The sequence below is a fragment of the Nestor notabilis genome, unplaced genomic scaffold (assembly GCF_000696875.1).
Source record: "Nestor notabilis isolate BGI_N333 unplaced genomic scaffold, ASM69687v1 scaffold18728, whole genome shotgun sequence".
Classification (NCBI taxonomy): Eukaryota; Metazoa; Chordata; class Aves; order Psittaciformes; family Psittacidae; genus Nestor; species Nestor notabilis.
Genome location: NW_009939967.1, coordinates 1 through 17,427, shown reverse-complemented (window position 1 = coordinate 17,427; position 17,427 = coordinate 1). Strand labels below are relative to the sequence as shown.

Sequence of the window (17,427 nt, the reverse complement as noted above, 5' to 3'; positions counted from 1 at the left end):
TCCTGTTGTTTCAAATAACTTTGTCTTTCTTCAACAGTGACCAATTTCATAATGAAGGCATTTATCAATGGGAGAAAACTATTTGGAACCCCATTCTACCCAACTGTTGGAAGAGAAGCTGTAAGTTTTCATAGTTTTTAGCATGTTTTTTACTTTGTCCACTGAATTATGCACCCAAAGCAAATCTCTTGTATGTGCTTTTCAATTTGATGTGCACAATATATATGTAATTGTACATCATCTACATAAAACGTACAGCTTAGTATTGGGCTTCTGGATTATTAAATTCACAGGAGTAGCTGGATGGGTGATGGGTATTTTTGGCAGGTTTGGGGAAAGCTTCTTTTGGGTTTTGGGTTTTTGTATAAGTCTTTTCATTGTGTGACATCAGGTGTTGCAGAAAACTGCCAAAATGGCTACAAAACCCAGAAGCAGCTTTAGGAACTTTATTAGCTGTTCATGTGACTAAAGAAAACAGACTCACAAGGACATTTAACTTAAATGTTACTTACATTTTACTTATTTTTCCAGTTGGCGGGGAAAGTAAAGGATTGCTGCTTAAGGAAGGAAAAGGACGATGAACAACTCTTTTTCTTTTTTCTTTAATCATTTCACCTTCAGAATTTGCATAGTGAGTCAGGGTCAGGAATGTGTTCATGCAACATCACATTAGAGAAAGTGCTCCTCTGTGCTACAGGATCCAGTCATCGATGCGTAATAGAGAACTATTTTTTTATCAGCAAAGCATCTGAAATTAGTATCGTTAACGTCTACTTAGAAAGGTGTTTTCTAAGACAGTTTAGAGGTCTGTTCTCCCAATGGCTTTCACCAGGGTTTGTGTTTCCAAGGGATTTTGAAAGTCTTTCGAAAGTTTTTATTTCCCTTCATCATTCCCTATCTTATCTTTTCCATTTGCTTACTTTAGCTGTGTTCTTTTCTGAGTGTGTATTAAGTGTTCTTCGATGCAGTGACTGTGTTCTGTTCTGTGCCGTGCCTAATAAAGTAAGACCTGTTTTTATACTGGGGCTTTTGAGTACTACTGTGATACAAATAATAATGAATTACAGTGTGGATGTAGTTATCTGTAACTGACAAATATGTGAGCGTATGTAATAAATGTTTTTGCTAAATAGTTTACCTAATTGTTTGCATACATGTTCAAGACAAGGCTGTAGAGCTTCTGGAAAGCATATACTGTATGTTTGTGTATGTGGTCATTTGTGTTCTGCCTCATCTCAGATTTTCACTGAACGTTTTACATAAGGATAGAAGCAAGACACAAAGCAGCCTTGGCATGCAGATGAGCTGTCTCTTACGTGAAGGAAGTAATGTTAGTAGTATTACATAGCATTTTATTTCTCCAAAGTGCCCAACAAAGGAGGAGTTCTCCATCTCCTTTCTAAGCCAATGCCATGTATTGCAGCTCAGAGGTACAGAGAGGAAGCAGTAGCAAAAAGGTTCAGTAAATTACCTGTCTACAGTAGGACTTTGATCCTCAGCAGGGGTTAGGACGTTTCTGTTTGCACCTCTGTTTCAGTCTTTCAGGCAAGATAATCCTTTCACAATGTTTATGTTGCTTAAAAGGCTGTAAACTGTGGCCTTTGTGCTGACACACATCAGCAGTGCAGCCATCCTTAGCAAATTCCACTGGAGGGGAGTGGTACAGGTCAGCATGATGCTCTGTTTCCCACCCAAGCTTTGTTCTGTCTAGGGGGATATAATCATGTCACTTGGGAGGGGCCACAGGCTGCTTTGGTGGGTGTACAAGCAGTGACTCACATACCAAATAGATCATAGACAAAAAATTGCCCTCTGAAGAGCCTTTGGGGAAGCAGAAGGTAGGCAGCAGGCTGGAGCTTGGATAAGTTCTGCAAATTCAGCTGCTGGCCTGAAGCCTAAATATCCCTTTTTAGCCCAAACTGCTCCACATCTCTGAAAAAGCTGCTGTTACCTAGGGGAAGAAAAGGACTAGGTATAATCTAAGTAGTAGTAGAATTCAGGGAACAATATGAAATGAGAGCTGTCCTTTTTGCTTTCATTTCTCAGTCTTCTAAGTGCATGGTTTATGTATGGTATCTGTTGGTTGTGTTTTGATAGGAATACTTTTTTGACTCAAAAGTGCTGACAGATGGGGAATTGGCACCCAATGACAGATGTTGTCGTGTCTGTGGAAAGATCGGTCACTACATGAAAGACTGCCCCAAGAGGCGGAGGTAAGCAATACACAAAGCTAGTGTAAAGTCTTTGGGATTAAATCAGGAGAGATTTGGATATTTGAAATTTTAATGAATATGTAGAATATGCTGATTTGCAGAGAAAATCGGAGCTTCATATCTGATCCTCAACTTCCTGCCCTATTTTTGCTTTTCTTGGGACTCCTTCGGGTCATCTCTTTAAATCTTGTGTTTATGCAAAGCACACACAGTAAAATGAACAGTCTGTTATATGTTAATGCTTATGCTTTGTGATCTGTCTGTAGTTACAGCTTAGCTTAAAATTTAGATGACTAAATGATCTTTTTATAGTGCATACATGCAGATGGACTGCACAATTTGTGATGTGTTTAACTAGATTTCCTGTAGCTATCGTGTTGAATTTGAGTTATTCTCTAGAGCTGATAACGTACCTCTGCAAGGCAGGCAAAAGTTCATTTATTAAAGACTAGGAGTAGTTAAAATGCACATGATTAAGGTAACATCATGCTAGTGCTTACTTAATGATCTTGCACTTGTACAGTAATTGCACTTAGGAGTTTTGGATTCTGTATTCCTGCAAAAGAAATCCCTACTACATGCAGGTCAACATCTCCAGAAGAGTCTATCAGGAACTGACAGAGAATGTGCACTCCTCACATTTTTGCATCTTTGGATTTTTAATGACCCACTCAGTGTAGGTGGCATGACTCCTCCTAAAACATTTAGAATTTAGGTTTTGGGCTTTTCCATTTACTCTTTATGTTCAGTTGTGTTCTTCATAATTCTTCATAAGAAGAAGAATTCTCTTCCTGCTACAAAGTCCTTGTTCACAGCCTTTTGTTCAGTCAGCAGAGTTCAAGATACCTGAAACTGGCCTGGAACCCTAAGGTGACAGCCTGACTATTTCTTTCAGCCGCTCCCTTAACATACTCCTTACAAGCACATTGATTCCCCTACATCTGCCTCAGGAAAAGAAGTTGTGATCTGCTCTTCACACCAACTGCTGCTACAGCACAGCCACACAGAATAGCTCTCAAATTGTATATACAGCTCACAAAATAGTATTAATATTTCACAATCCTGCAGATAGCCATGTGGAAAAAGACCGTTACTTCTTGTCTGGGTTCCTGATCACTAGTTCTTCTCCTGTTTGTTGATTTAGTACTGGTGTTTGAAAGAGCCTCAGTGCATTCTTTCACGTCCTATCTAGGCTCAGGATGCTAATATACCCTTACAGAGAAATATGCTATCTCCAGTCAGGGCAAGGTTATATCCACAAGATACAGCTCACTTGTTTTGTGTATGCTCTGGCTCAGTGGGATTGTTGCATAGAACTACTCTGAAACTAACTGCCAGGTTAAGCCTGCTTACGCAGTCTGGACCATTCTGGAGAGTTTCTGAGTCCATTAAGTTCATACAAACAGGTATTTAACCAGGCCAGATTCTGGAAGTGTTTTTCTGGGATTCCTAAGTTATTTGTGTTCTGGTACAGCTGTTAGTTATGTGACCATTTCCTTTGAACATACCAATATAACAACTCGATGGATTTTCTTCTTGCGCATGTGTGTGTGTGATTTTGTGATACTGCTAATAAAAGTTATTATTCAGGTTGAAGAAAAAGGAGAGTGAGAAAGATGATGAAAAGGAAGTGAAAGAAGAGGACAGAGAAACAAGAGAGAAAAGGTGTTTCATCTGTGGCGATGTGGGTCATGTTAGAAGAGATTGTCCTGAATTCAAACAAACCCGTCAGAGAAATAATAGTGTGCCAGGTAAGTTAGTTTGTGTGTGCTAGTATAATTTGAGGTCCTTTGGTATTATCTTAAAAAATACCCCTGCAACTAATTATTTCAGTCATTGTAAAGACAGTTTTTAGCCTACGTGTTGTTTTCTTTCAAGGGGAGTAATGCCTCCTGAAGTACAGTCTTTGCATGGGTGGTAAAAATATACTCAGCAGTAAGTATAGTGTACTACAGGGTATTGCATTATTTGTCTTCCACTCACAATGGGTGCATTTAGGAGTAGTAATAATTGAATTCATTTCCTCTTCCAAATGTTTCTCAAATGTTAGCTAACCCTCTATCATCTGTGAGAGGTAAGTAAATACATTTTCACCAAAAATCAGCAGTCTTACAGTAACACTAACAAAAAATATACGGATGCATTAGGATGCTAGATTTCAAATTACTGTTAGTAATTGGAGACACGTCTAATTGGAAACAGATTCAACCTTAGGAGGTCCATGAAAAGTAGAGAAAGCAATCATAAAGGAACTTCAGAGAGAACCTTGCTGCTTTTCTGTATTCCGATAGCACTTACTTTTTTTTAGTTTTCCTTTCTTTGCCCAAAGTTTCTGCTGTTGCTGTTTAAAATCCCACTGCTTACAGTACTAGTGTGGAAACCTGTATAAAGTAGCAGTCATGCCTGATAGCAAAGTGAGCTTTGTTCATGCTAGAATTTATGTTACTCCAAACTGGATTTTGGGTTTAGCTGCTATACCTGTTAATATCAACTGTTGCCAGTAGAGGGAAAGCTTTCCACTTAAAGGAGAGAAGACGTTAAAGTGATTAATTATTCTGCCTCATACGAGGGTTAAGGGATCACTCACTCCAGTTCTGTGTTCATTGTTCTGTCATCCATAACCTTGTGGGGTTTATTGACATTTTCTTTCCTTGATTAGGCACCCAGTTGGTCCGAAGCATGGTAAATTCACAGCTAGTGGCTGTGGGTCAGCAACAAGCAGAACGACCCTTGCGCACTAGACAGTCATCAGAATGTGTAAGTTCCAATTAGCTATCGTACTGAAGTAAGCAAGCTGTAGCAAACCAGCGATCCTGAGCCATGCTAGGAACAGGTTTGCACAGGGTTTTCACAACAGATCCTGGACTTGATAATGACAACATTGCACTCTGCCACTTAATGAAACTTTGATTTATAATGTATATAAAATATATCATGTAGTGTCTCTTGGAGAGGATTTGTGATCTATCAGTACGGAAGCAAATTGTCAAATTTCATCTGAGACCTTGCGATTCTGAAAGGCCAACTCGACTATCTTTGAGATTTAAGCTAGGTTGCCATTTGGAGTCTTGTGTTTCATTATTCTGGAGTTACCAAAGGAGGTAAAGCAGAGCTCATTGTTGGTGTGCTTAAGTTTCTGACTGTCATGATTCTCTGTGGTTTAAGAGAACTCTAATAAGGCACTGTCATGAACAGACAGGAAACACAGATGAATCATACTTCAAATCATATGTCACACAGGCAGAAGTCTGCCAGAGCACACTGGAAACACAAATTTTGGTAGTTTTCTCTTAGAATTTGTTGAAGTCTCTAAAATATGTTTAACCTGGGTATTTGAGCAAATACAACTGTTGATGTTTATTGTTTTTGGAGTACAGAATACAACAGAAATTGACTTATTTTAAGCTGTTCGTCTGAGAAACACGTGCCTGCTAATGAAGCTGGCAAATAAGCAAACATAGTAATCAGGGCTGCTGATCACAAATGCTCTTTGTTCAGTTTACTACTTTAGGTATGGAGTATTTCCTAACTGATAAGCAAGCATTTATTGGAATGTTTCCTCCAGTAACAGAGACTTTATGAACTCATTTTTACAATGATATGCTGTTAAGTAGGGACTGATAACAGCCCTAATCTAAGTGAAGGGCTGAACTGCCACCATGCTATTGCATGACATAGGAGTATCTCTGTAGGAGCGTTCTATTTGTGCTTGGGAAACTGAAGCTGGACATGTGGGAGCACACAGGCACATCATGCACACCAGACCTACTGCATGTGCACATTCTTGTGTCGTCTGGAGGTCATGGGCTCTGTGTTTGTGTGTTGCATGGTTATCATTTGGCTGGGGTTTCTTGGTGAATATATGCTGTCCAGGAATATTTTGAGGAGAATGGGAAGGGGAGTGTTAGTGGAGCAAGAGGGAGAGAAAAGGGAAAGCAGGAGTGTGGAAGCAGATCAAGAGGCTAGAGCTTAACATTTCTCCTCTCCTGCTGCTGGCATGCCCAAGGTGTGCTTGTAGTGGTTTAATGTTTGCAGGAAGGCTGCAGGGTGCTCTATTTTTAAAACATTTAAACTGTTAAACTAGTTACTGTCTTTCAAATCCCAGGCTTTTACCTTCTCATCCTGTTTTGATAGGAAGGCATGGGAGGCACTCATGTAGGAACAGTTGGAACAGCAGCAGGGAGCAATCCCAGCTCCTGGACTTTATCTTTTGCCCAGACAGACACACAGCATGCTGCTGTAAGGAACACTCTGAAAGGCTGGCATGGGGAAGTCCTGCAGACCTCTGGTTATGAAAGAAAAGTGACTGCCAGTTTAAACAGACAGGCAAGCAGTCATGGATAGTGACAAGCTGCAGAGACCTTTAACTACAGATGTTTGCCAGCAGCTGAGTTACTTGGAGCTAAGCTGTCTATGGTTTATGGAGAGAGACAAGCAACTCCAGGGGGAGTTGAGATCTGAAATTCAGGTAATCATCTTTGGTTTAGGGGGTTGTCAGTTGAATTTCCCTCTGGAGACATCTGTCTTGATGACGTCACTATCTTGTCTCAGTGCTTAAAACCAGATTAGGTTAATCCAGACACTGGTAATAAATTTTGGCCATTAAAGTGGGGAACTCTTTTCTGAGCCACCCCAGTTTTGGAAGTGCTTCTCTACTTAGTTGCAATACCAGAGAGATGAAATAGGCTTTTATGCTTATGTCATTTGTTTCTGTTGCTGGTGAAGGGGAAAGCTTTGTAAGAGCCCTTCAAAGGCTGTGATAATTGCTATTCCTCTGCCTTTAGCCATGGCCTAACATCAGGATGTGGAGGTTGAAACTGGGGTTTTGGAGTTTCAGTTTCTTGTTTAACAGATTAAATAAAAATTGAAGAACTATTAGGAGCTTACTTTGGAATGTGTCTGTAGTAATAAGAACCACTCTATTTAGAGGTAAGGTAATGAGCTGTGAAATTCCGAGCTGTAAATAAGTAGGGTGGGGAAGACAGTGATTAAAAGCCAGAAACAGATGTGTGAGGAGTCTAATGAGGAGCTTGGGGCTAATGTTTGCTCAGAATGGTGTTTATGGTGGTGGGATGTGCCACATTAACAGACCAAATTATCTGATGGTGAAAAAGCAGCGTCCATCTAACTGTACTTACTTAAATCAGGAGGATCTTGGGCACAGTATTTGGGGTGTTGCTGGGGAGTGCTTTGCCTTTTTTTTTATGCATAGCCTAATACAGTGAGTGCTTATTAAACACCATTAAATAGCTAGTGAACTAATCAGAAATACATACTTTTTTTTCCCCTCCAGTCTGATTCGCATCAGTCATCTTACTCTCCACAACCTCAACAATTTACACAGAATTCCTCTCAGCCAGCCTCCATTAACCAGACTCAACCACAACCAATATCCCAGTCTAAGCACGTTCCGCAACCACAGCAGGGTGCACAGCCACCCCATCAGGTCCAGCTGCCTTTGTTTAACTTTCCCCAATCTCCCCCAGGTCAGTATTCCACCTTGCATAACCTGGGACTACTTCAGATGCACCATCACCACCAAATTCAGCTTCCCAACACTTCTTGGCCTATTCATGGGCCCGTTATTCACTCTGCACCGGGTAACCCTCCTCATTCTACAAATGTTCCATTTTCTATGAGATCTGGCAGCAGCAGCACCACAAATAACCAGAGCAGTGTAAGCTTGAATGATCCCAGTATCATCTTTGCACAGCCTGCTGCCAGGCCCATGGGAATCCCCAGCACTTCTCATGAGGGACACTGGCACAATCCTGTGACTCCAAACTCACTGGTGAACAATGGCACTGTGGGGAATTCAGGTAACTCTTCTCTGTTGTATCAAACCTCTCGCACTTTGTGTACAAGTGTTAAGTGTTACAGAAACAGCTAACTCTTTCAACGTGTTTGATATTACAAATATGATGCTTAAGAAACTAAGTCGTCACCTTCACTGTCTTAACATTTCCATAGGAAAAAAAAATCAGGCACTTTTGATCATTGTAACTTCTAAGCACTGGTTCTGTCTGCTCTTCATGGCTGTGCAGGACATGAGAAATCATGCATTCAACTGAGCAATGGTCTAATAATTGTTTGAGTCTAAAGCATGTTTCTGTGAATATGCTTCTGTTTGTGTTAAGTAGTTTATTAGGTGTGTGCTGAGACTGCAGCTACGAACTTGGAGACTGGCAGAATTATGTTCCTGCAAGTTGAATATTGCCTCCTTGCATTGAGTGCAGTGTAACATGGTCTTAGCCACTCTTTTTTCCTGTAGTTTATCCTGCCACATTTAACTGCCATAATCTCACTTCATACATATTTTCCTTGAGACAAAGTGGGCAACGATGCTTTATACCAAAGCCAAGTACATTTGTATGCTTGAGGCTGAGAAAAGCAGTATGTTGTGATTAAAGCCCATATAGTTTTCTGTGCAGCAGCAACCATGGCAGCCCCTAAATTTTAACTGTTATCTTTCAATCATGATGATGGTCTTTTGATTTATTCTGAGAGTGTAAAAAAACTATATCCATCATACAACATATTGATGCAGTTGCTCATCACGAGATGGAAATGCTCAACCTCCTTTCTCTGCACTAATAAGGCAATTTGGCGGCAACAATAGATTTTCAGCTGAGCCAAGAGTGTTGGGTGAGGTATAATTCACCAGTGAGTCGCAGACATTTGTTGAGATGCTGGAGATTCTTGTTCTATTCAGAGCTGTGTGGGGAATATATATCAGAGGATACTGCTCCCAGTGTTTTCTGTGCCTTCCGTGGGCTTTGTCCCTATCTCTTCATTTCTAATCTTAATCCTCTGTCCAGGCTCGTCTGCGCCCTCCTCCGTGTCCACCCCTGCTCTGACTTTCTCAAGCAGCTCCTTCCAATCCAAGTCTTGTTACTCAGGGAGCTGCTTTCTTTCAGACAGGCTCCCCAAATCCTAATTTCTGCTCCATTCTTCTTTAACACATCCCATTTCTCATCATGTAGTTGGTCAGGCCCTGTCTTCAGTCTTTTTCCTTTTGCTCTCAGTTCGTTTGCCTGCACTGTCATTGTGCCTGCACAGATTTCCCAGTTTTCTTGTGCTGTCAGTCACAGTATATTTTTCCCCCCATTTTCAACTTCCATCTATTTCCAATCTTACCACACTCCTTTTCCTAGTTCCCACTCCCAGTATTTTTCCTCTTTGTATTTAAATCAGTTTTGTTTCTTGTTTGGCTTAGATGCCATCAAGGTGGGGTCGCTGGGTAGGCACACATAGTGATGAGGTGTGTGCTCTGCTTGAAGCTGCTTTCTTACTTGCTTGGGGTATTTGAGAACACTTAGGTTCATGGATACTGTCTTGGCTCACGTAACCTTGACTTGGAAAGAGGAACTTTTTGATCAGAAGTCAGATTGTTACAAGTTTCAGACAAACAGTGTTTTTCTCATGAACACTCCAGAGGCAGGATCCATGTTTTATTGTATAAATGTGTTGCTTTTATTTAGTGGAAGTCTGTGTGCAGGTATTTTTCTGATGAGCATGAAGGGGAACTGATACACTGAGAAGGATGGTTACTTACATTTCTTTATTCATTTTTTAAATGTACATTGATCAAGTGTTTAAATTAGCAGGCGTTGCTTTGTCTTATAAAATTGGGAGCTATGAATACAGCATTTGCCATCAACTGTTGCTTGTGCTGGCTCCTTGGATGCTTGATTTCTCATCCTTAATGCTGCAGTAATACTGGATTTGTAAACAGAATAGTTCCAATTTATGTACTTACTTAAAAATCTTTAATTTTCCTCTTGAAAAACTCCATTTTAAGTTGTTCTGATGACCTAGATACCAAGTTTCTTAAGCATACAAGAATTAGTGGAATTCCAGTGTACATCCAAGATTTCTTGCAGTAGGATAATAGCTTTCATGTCACAGCTGTGTCAGTGATAGTGAATATTGTTGTGGGATCAGATATTAGTTACATTGTTCAGCCCTTGTGTTTTTCATCACGAGAATGACATGGGAATAGTGAAATTGTAGGTCTTGATTTTAATACTGATTCATCCTCTGTCTTTCTCCCCAATAAATTCTATTCTAGTGAATAATGAAGTAATTTAGGTGGTAATTTTTACTGATGTATATTTAAAGAAGAGCAAGAGTAGCACATCAGACTAATCTCAATAAGTCCCCTACAAATGGTTATTTAAGATGTAAATTGTATTTGTGACTTACTGTTTAATTATTTCAACTTGCAATGTGCTTTTCCCTTTCAATTGAAAACTAGATCAGGGTTTCCAAGGACAGTTTGGTAAAATGAACCCTCCTTCTGTCCCTTGGGACCATGGGACCCCTACCCATTTTCCTCTCCTCCGAGGAGCGTGGCCTTACAATATGCCTCAGAACTACATGCAGCAGGGAAATGCCAGCTACCCACCGAACAAACCTTTCTACCCTCAAGGTACTAGAATTAGTATATGAATCAACAGCTCATGCAACATGTCTCTTTACTGTCTCAAAGGCTTTAAAAGCCAAGGAATCATGTTTCAATTGCTAGGCTCCCTGGAACCATAATGAATCCAAGAGTCAATTCAACGCTTCGGCTTCCTGTATGGATGGATAGATGGATGGATGGATGGATGAAAATCATTGTGGGAGGGATGGGATTATAGCAGGTTCTAAAATCCGAGCTGATTTGCAGTCTGTTGCCTCTTCTCCTTCACTGCTGCTGTCTCACTGTTAGAGCCACCTCTGCCTTCATAGAGGTTAAGATGGTTTGCCCATGAGCTTGTTAAAATGAAGAGATTTTTGTCCTAATTCCTTGTCTTGTGGAGTGACTTAGATAAGTTGCAAGACCAGAGAATAATCCAGTTTGGAAGGGGCCTCTGGAGTCAGCCAGTCCAACCAAGCTGCAGTCAGAGCAGCACTAATGGCAGTTAGGTCAGGTCAGTTGCTCGTGGTGCTCTGAAGGACTGACTTTATCTCAGCTCTTTCTGACGCTAGAGAGTGATAAAGGTGTTCAGTGTCTGGCAGGGTGTAGGAAGAAGACCTTTGGCTCCATCAAAAGAGAAACTATGGCCAAATTTTAGAGAGTCCTTAAAATTACCATCTTGTTGGGTCACCTAGCATAAAATGAGAGATACTGGCACCAAATCTGTTTTTCAAAATACATTTGCTGTAGCAAGGTGTCCAGGTGAAAGCAGATGTAAAAATCCTTAAGTTGTTAAATAACTTGAGCAATGCAACAGAATTAAGATGCTGAGGGAATTTTGGAGCTAGCATGAAAGTAATGACTGCATTGTCCCATTAAATGGGTTAGTTGTGCAGATAGCATTTGTGTCAGGCTAGTCAATGGCTTTATTTCTATTTATTTCTAAATCAGATTAATACATTGAATATAGCCAAGCACTGTTAAATATATTTAACTTGCTGAAGTAATTGTAATCCATTTTCTTTTAGCTGGTCCACTGATGCAGAGTAACCAGCGGTTCTCGCTTCTGTCTCAAGGACACCCACACTTGAATCTGAATTACATTCAACAGAAAAAGTGAAATTCAATGGGATTGGGGGAGGGTGGGGGGAGGAGGGGAGGAAGAAAATTCAGGTTCTGATTTAAAACCTTAATGCAACATGTTTAGATACAAGATTATTTAAGACTGTTTTTAAACTGTATCATTTGTACATAGATATGAACTATAGTTTTTACTAGTATCACGAAGCCGAGTGATACAAATTTCATCTATTTTATTACCCTATTTTTAAGGGGAATTGTGTTTTGGTTTATCTTGATAAAACTGTAAAGAGAGAGAATTTTTAAAATTAAGTTCTTTATTTTCTATTAGCTGTATTCATACTTTGGTTGCTTCAGACTTTATATATATTGTTCTAAAAAAAAAAAAAAAAGAATAAAATTAGAAGGGGATTTCATGTGTTGAAGAATTTGTCACTTCTATTCTTTACAGAACGATGTAGTGCCAAAAACCTTTTTAAAAGAAAAATAAAACTGCAAAAAAAAAAAGGACAGAAGACTTTTTCCTCTTCCCTCTTTGTATGCATGCTTGCATCTACCCGGCATCAGGAAACCAGGATAATAAAAATGGCTTTAATTCAGGTCTCTCAAAGAAGATACGAAGGATGAGCAGCTTTACCAAGTCATACCAGCAGCAGGTCTGATTTTCCTCATGTTGCTGCCATTGTATGTGCTGTTCACAGCCAGGGTGTCTTGTAAAACACTTGATTTGAGGGAAGAGTTTTTCTGTTTATAAACCTTGCAATATAATACAAAATACTTTAGAAAAATCAGACTCTGCTGTAAAGTAATTTGGAAGGGGATCATCCATAAATTCACTCAGCATATTACTCTGTGTTATCAACACTCATTAAGCTATAAATGCAGTGTTCAGGAGATAAACTTGTCATCCCTGCTCTTGAAGCAAGACTATGAATAAAGGGATGGTACACAACTGATTCCCTGCAATACATAATTAAATGTACCATAATTAAATGGACAGAAGCTAAATGATTCTGAATTTGAAAGAGAAGAGACTTGCCGAATGCTAAATTCATTGAGAGAAAGTAGAGCTGAGCCTGATTGTGTCATATTCTGTCACAGGTAGGACATAAACTATGCTTAAGGTAGTGGCTTACTGTCCTTAAGTACACCAAGTCACTGTTGCCAAGAAAGAGTTGTGGTGGTTTGTACTACTTGAAGCTTCTAAACTGTCCAACAAGATGATTCTTACACAGCTGTTACTGGTTCTTTTGCATGTTGGGGAGTTGTTTTAAGTTAACTCTTGCTTTTAGTATGCACACTGGATTAGGGCAGTCTTAGGTTCTTTCCTGTATTGGAGGTTTGAGATCATTCAGGCTGGTAGCTCTTCAGTGTCTGTAACTTGAACATACTCACTTTGGCACCCGATTTGAGAATGAAGTCAGTTTCAACTAAATCTAAACAAAGTATAATGAAAGAAACAGCAAGGAGCCTTTCAAGACAAAACCCTTATTTTTTTATTGCTCTTCATGATTTTGGTTTTTTTGGTTTTTTTTTTTTTTTAACAGACCTTGAGAAAAACAATTTAAAAACAGACCTCAAATTCTATGATGAGGATTAGTAGCTACATAGAAAGTGTCCTTACCATTCTTTACTTAAAAAAAAAACCAAACAAGACTTGTACAAGAGGAGAAGTACTAAAGAAATGGACTGCTAAAGCAGCCAGTACCCATCCAGCTGTCCCGTAACACAGATAGGACAGTATTAGAGTGCAGTTCAAGGTCCCTAAACTGGGTGCTGGATTTCGGTTGCTATTCATTCCCTCGCCGACTCTTCTTGTGACTTTTCTTAGATCTGAAGCAGAAAAAGAAAAAGGCCACATGACACAGTGCTAGTCACTGCTTTGAAAGACTAAAGTGATTGACAGTAGTAAGTGGTGGTTTCTATGGTCAACTATGGATAGTGTGACTTGACTTGCAATACTGAGGAGGGAACTGTATGAAATACTTGATCTCCAACACTGTAAGAAGACCTTCAGTTGCCAAGATTAAATAACAAGTGAGAGCTCCTACAGCAGTACACATACCCGTAAGAAACAGGCCAAGCCTTTACCTTTCAGGTGATTTGGAATGACTTCTGTGTCTGTGACTACGATGGTGCCCTAGGAGATTAAAAAAGGGAGCGGTTACTTCCATAGACCTTGGAATTCTTTCTTGTTTTGCTCATGCCATCTGCTTCTAGTGACCAAGTGTCCTAGATAATGCCAGAGCAACCCCACTCTTCATTATGCACTCAAGTTAACCTGGCAAATACCTGAAGAACTTACTTAAGTTAATTCTGCATGTATTAAAGGGTTTCTCTGGCTGTGCTTTCATATAACTAGCAGTTTTGTGAGCTGGATTAAGCACCTATACTACTTTCTTGATCTTCTTGCACTGGATGTTCCGGTGATAAAGATGTGCCAATCTGTAAGTGACAATATTACCTGGAGATTTAGATCTTGATCTGTGGCGCCTCTCCCTGGATCTGCTCCGATGTCGCCTTGGGCTTTTGCTGCGATGCCTCTCCCGGCGTGGCGATGGGCTGAGAGAAGGGAAGCTTTTGAGACAGCCATACTAAAACTGCACACATGCCAAGATTAAGTAACAGAGTAAAACAGTACCTTCTTCTCTTTGGAGAGCGGCTTCGCCTGTAATTGGGATAGAAAAGAAAAAGTCACTAAAAATCATTAGCAGAACCAGCTGTTTAATTTTCAGGGCTTCCCTTGCAGTCCCCCTCTGTGTGCTCAGTCAGTGTGTGTTTGGCCTGCTGCACAGGAGGCTTCTGGGCTGGCCCATACAGTGAGCAAATGAGGACAGTGATGAGTTTTTCCTGACTTACTATCTAAGAACTGTTAACTAGATTATCCCTGCAGCCTCTGGCTTACAGGAAAACAAGGCATCTTGGTTCTCCTTAGTATCTTCACTATATTGCCCAATTTAGCTAAAGTTGGCCAGCAAGAGGACTAGAAGAAGGACTAGAGAAACCTGCAGACAGGGTGACTGTGGCTGTGCACTGCAGCTCCTTCCTTCAGAAAGCAGCTAAAGGAACTGGGAGGTATAAAAGATCCTGGCTGCATTGTCATCTTCAGTGCTTTGCTCCAGCCATCTGCAGTATGACAGGTAAAAACATTGCTCAGGAAGAGCCACGTCACCTTCTTGGAGACCTGCTCCGGCTCCGCCTGTACCGCACGGCGGGAGATCTGCGAGGTTTATCCAGGTCCCTGTAGCCTCTTCTGCGGTGGTCAGGAGATGGTGCTCGTTCCAGCTGGAAACAGTGGCAGGGAGGGGGGAAGTTTTGCTTCATCACGGTTTTTAATGAGTAAAAATTTCTGAGCAACTAACATAAATGACACCAGTCATGTGAATAGGCTTCCCCGTCCTCAGGTTTTGCATATTCAGAAGTGAGTGGTAGTGCCTGAACTTGCCAAGTGGAAATTAAACCAGTCACCTCTCACTGTTGATTCTTAGTACAGTAGAATTGACTACGATGGTCACCATAACCTTCATCATCACCTTTAGTTCTCTCCATTATAACGCATGTAAAACAATCTATCCGAAATATATTTAACACAGAGCAGATGCAGATTTGTGAATTTCAGGAGACAGAATAGCTGAACAGACAGAGCATTTGAGAACCATTCCAAGGTGTAACAAGCTCTTACAAGCAGTATATATGAAAATATACTAAGGGGGAGATAAGAGTTGCAGGGGGCCTCCCCTCAAATACTTCTCACAGGCAGGCCATAAAGTGTTCTGCAGTGACCCAACACCAGCTTTAGCTATCCCTTCCCAAAACATTTCACCAACCTTTTCATCTTCCTCCTCCTCCTCCTCGCTAGACTCTACATCATCCATGTCTTCTTCCAGAGCACTAACACGAGGCTCGAGTTGCTCAGCTTCTTCCAGAACATACCGTTTCTATGAGAAATTACAACTTTATCTTTAATCCGAGTAAGAACAAACACCTGAGGAGGCAGCTCGTGTGCCAGAAGGCATGTGTATTGTAGTTTGACACTACAAGCCAGCAGCCGATTGAACTATTGAATCTGATGCAGTTAAGAATTCCATAACTATCTCTTCCAAACCTGTAATCGAGGCAGAATGATGTCACATACACGTTCCTCGTGGAGCAGTTCATCAATGAATTCATCCACATGCATCAGTTCAAATTCTGGGGGAGCAAAAAATAGCATTTAAAAGACAAGATGAGCACTAGTGGCTAGAGTAAAGATGAGACACTTCAGACAATGTACGTCAAGTGGGTTGTACAAACACCAGTTTTAAAGTTCTCAAAGATGAGGAAAATATCTTGCAAAAAGATATTTTCTGCACAGCTGGGATTAGCAGTGCTTAAACCAGCACTCCAATGGCATTTGCTTTGGTATTTATGGAAGAGTGTTTCAGTGCCCTACAGAAAACACCACCACTTAGGGAAAAGAAAATAAGCAAGGCAGTTCTTACTCATGTAAGTCAGCAAGACCAGCAGCAGACTATCCAAAGGATGAATAAATAAAACCAGGGTTATGCCACCATTTTTAAACTTATATGACTAAAAGGAATCTTTACTTTTATCTAGCACACAGGTCACCTACGAGGTACAAAGAACCCACCAAGTAAGAGCACTTACCCCCGTTTCTGTTCTGACTTTTTATTTTCCGGTAGTCGTTGTATAGTGGTTCCAGGTACTTGTAGCAGTCAATGGCTGTCCCTGTCAGTCTCATGTACAGTGCACCAAGCATTCGGACATACCTGAAATTAAACCGCTCTCTGGAGCTCGGCTTTTGGTAAAGTTAGAAGTTTACATAAAAGAGGTTTTTTTCTCTGTAAGACTTTGAGGAAGATCAGTACAGTGAAATAAACAGGATACACAAGCATTTAGATTTTCTGCTTCAGCTACTCAAGTATACATGTGTCTGTGTATATACATATAACGTGTCTGTATACATGTATACTTTTTGTATAGGTGCATTACCACTCACAAAGACAAAAGAAATACTGAAGAAAAAGTAGATTAACATGGCTCCCATAATCACAGAAGGGTTTGTGTTCGAAGGGACCTTAAAGCTCACCCAGTTCCAACCCCTGCCACGGGCAGGGACACCTTCCACTAGAGCAGGTTGCTCCAAGCCCCTGTGTCCAACCTGGCCTTGAACACTGCCAGGGATGGGGCAGCCACAGCTTCTCTGGGCACCCTGTGCCAGCGCCTCAGCACCCTCACAGGGAAGAGCTTCTGCCTCAGAGCTCATCTCAATCTCCTCTCTGGCAGGTTAAAGCCATTCCCCTTGTCCTATCACTACCTGCCCTTCTAGAAGTCCCTCCAGCTCTCTTCTCAGCCCCTGTAGGTTCTGGAGGCTGACTAAAGCACCTCATCCTAGATACCTGGAGGTATCCTACCCACACGGCACAGAGGCAAGCTTTCCAACTACCAGGTGACAAGTAGAGCAGTCTTGACAGCAACAGGAAAGCCAGGCGTTTTAGCAAGAGTTTATCAGGGCCCTCTGAAAGCCAAACCGTACCACGAGGTTTCCCTGCCTGTTTTGACCAGTTCCATCCAGTACGACAACAAAAGGAGAGGGGAAAAAAAATAACCAAGCCACCAACTTACTTGAAGTCCTCGTTTTTGATGAACTCCACGATGATGTCCTTTTCGGGCTGGATCTGCAGCATCTTCAGCGTCAAGCACAAGAACGGCGTGGGCTTAATGTTCCCGCCA

At 40.9% G+C, this 17,427-nt stretch overlaps 2 protein-coding genes across 2 annotated transcripts in view; one reads left to right on the top strand and one right to left on the bottom strand.

Moving 5' to 3' along the window:
- Positions 1–12,198, top strand: part of ZCCHC11 (zinc finger, CCHC domain containing 11) — a 39,819-nt gene extending 27,621 nt beyond the window's left edge. Inside the window, exons 23-31 of the mRNA XM_010020126.1 lie at positions 38–120; positions 2,098–2,213; position 2,889; positions 3,793–3,964; positions 4,873–4,970; positions 7,507–7,836; positions 7,885–8,032; positions 10,471–10,644; positions 11,643–12,198. Of these exons, the coding sequence (XP_010018428.1) occupies positions 38–120; positions 2,098–2,213; position 2,889; positions 3,793–3,964; positions 4,873–4,970; positions 7,507–7,836; positions 7,885–8,032; positions 10,471–10,644; positions 11,643–11,734 (1,214 nt within the window). The 3' untranslated portion in view covers positions 11,735–12,198. The remainder of the gene's footprint in view (positions 1–37; positions 121–2,097; positions 2,214–2,888; positions 2,890–3,792; positions 3,965–4,872; positions 4,971–7,506; positions 7,837–7,884; positions 8,033–10,470; positions 10,645–11,642) is intronic.
- A 1,125-nt stretch (positions 12,199–13,323) lies between these two features.
- On the bottom strand, positions 13,324–17,423 carry PRPF38A (pre-mRNA processing factor 38A; the record flags this gene model as incomplete). The annotated part of the gene is made up of 9 exons (XM_010020127.1): positions 13,324–13,527; positions 13,786–13,834; positions 14,159–14,256; positions 14,336–14,362; positions 14,867–14,979; positions 15,522–15,632; positions 15,800–15,885; positions 16,342–16,463; positions 17,320–17,423. Coding segments are annotated over 9 exons (753 nt in total), but the record flags the coding sequence as incomplete, so codon positions are not given.
- Between the last annotated feature and the right edge of the window lie 4 nt (positions 17,424–17,427).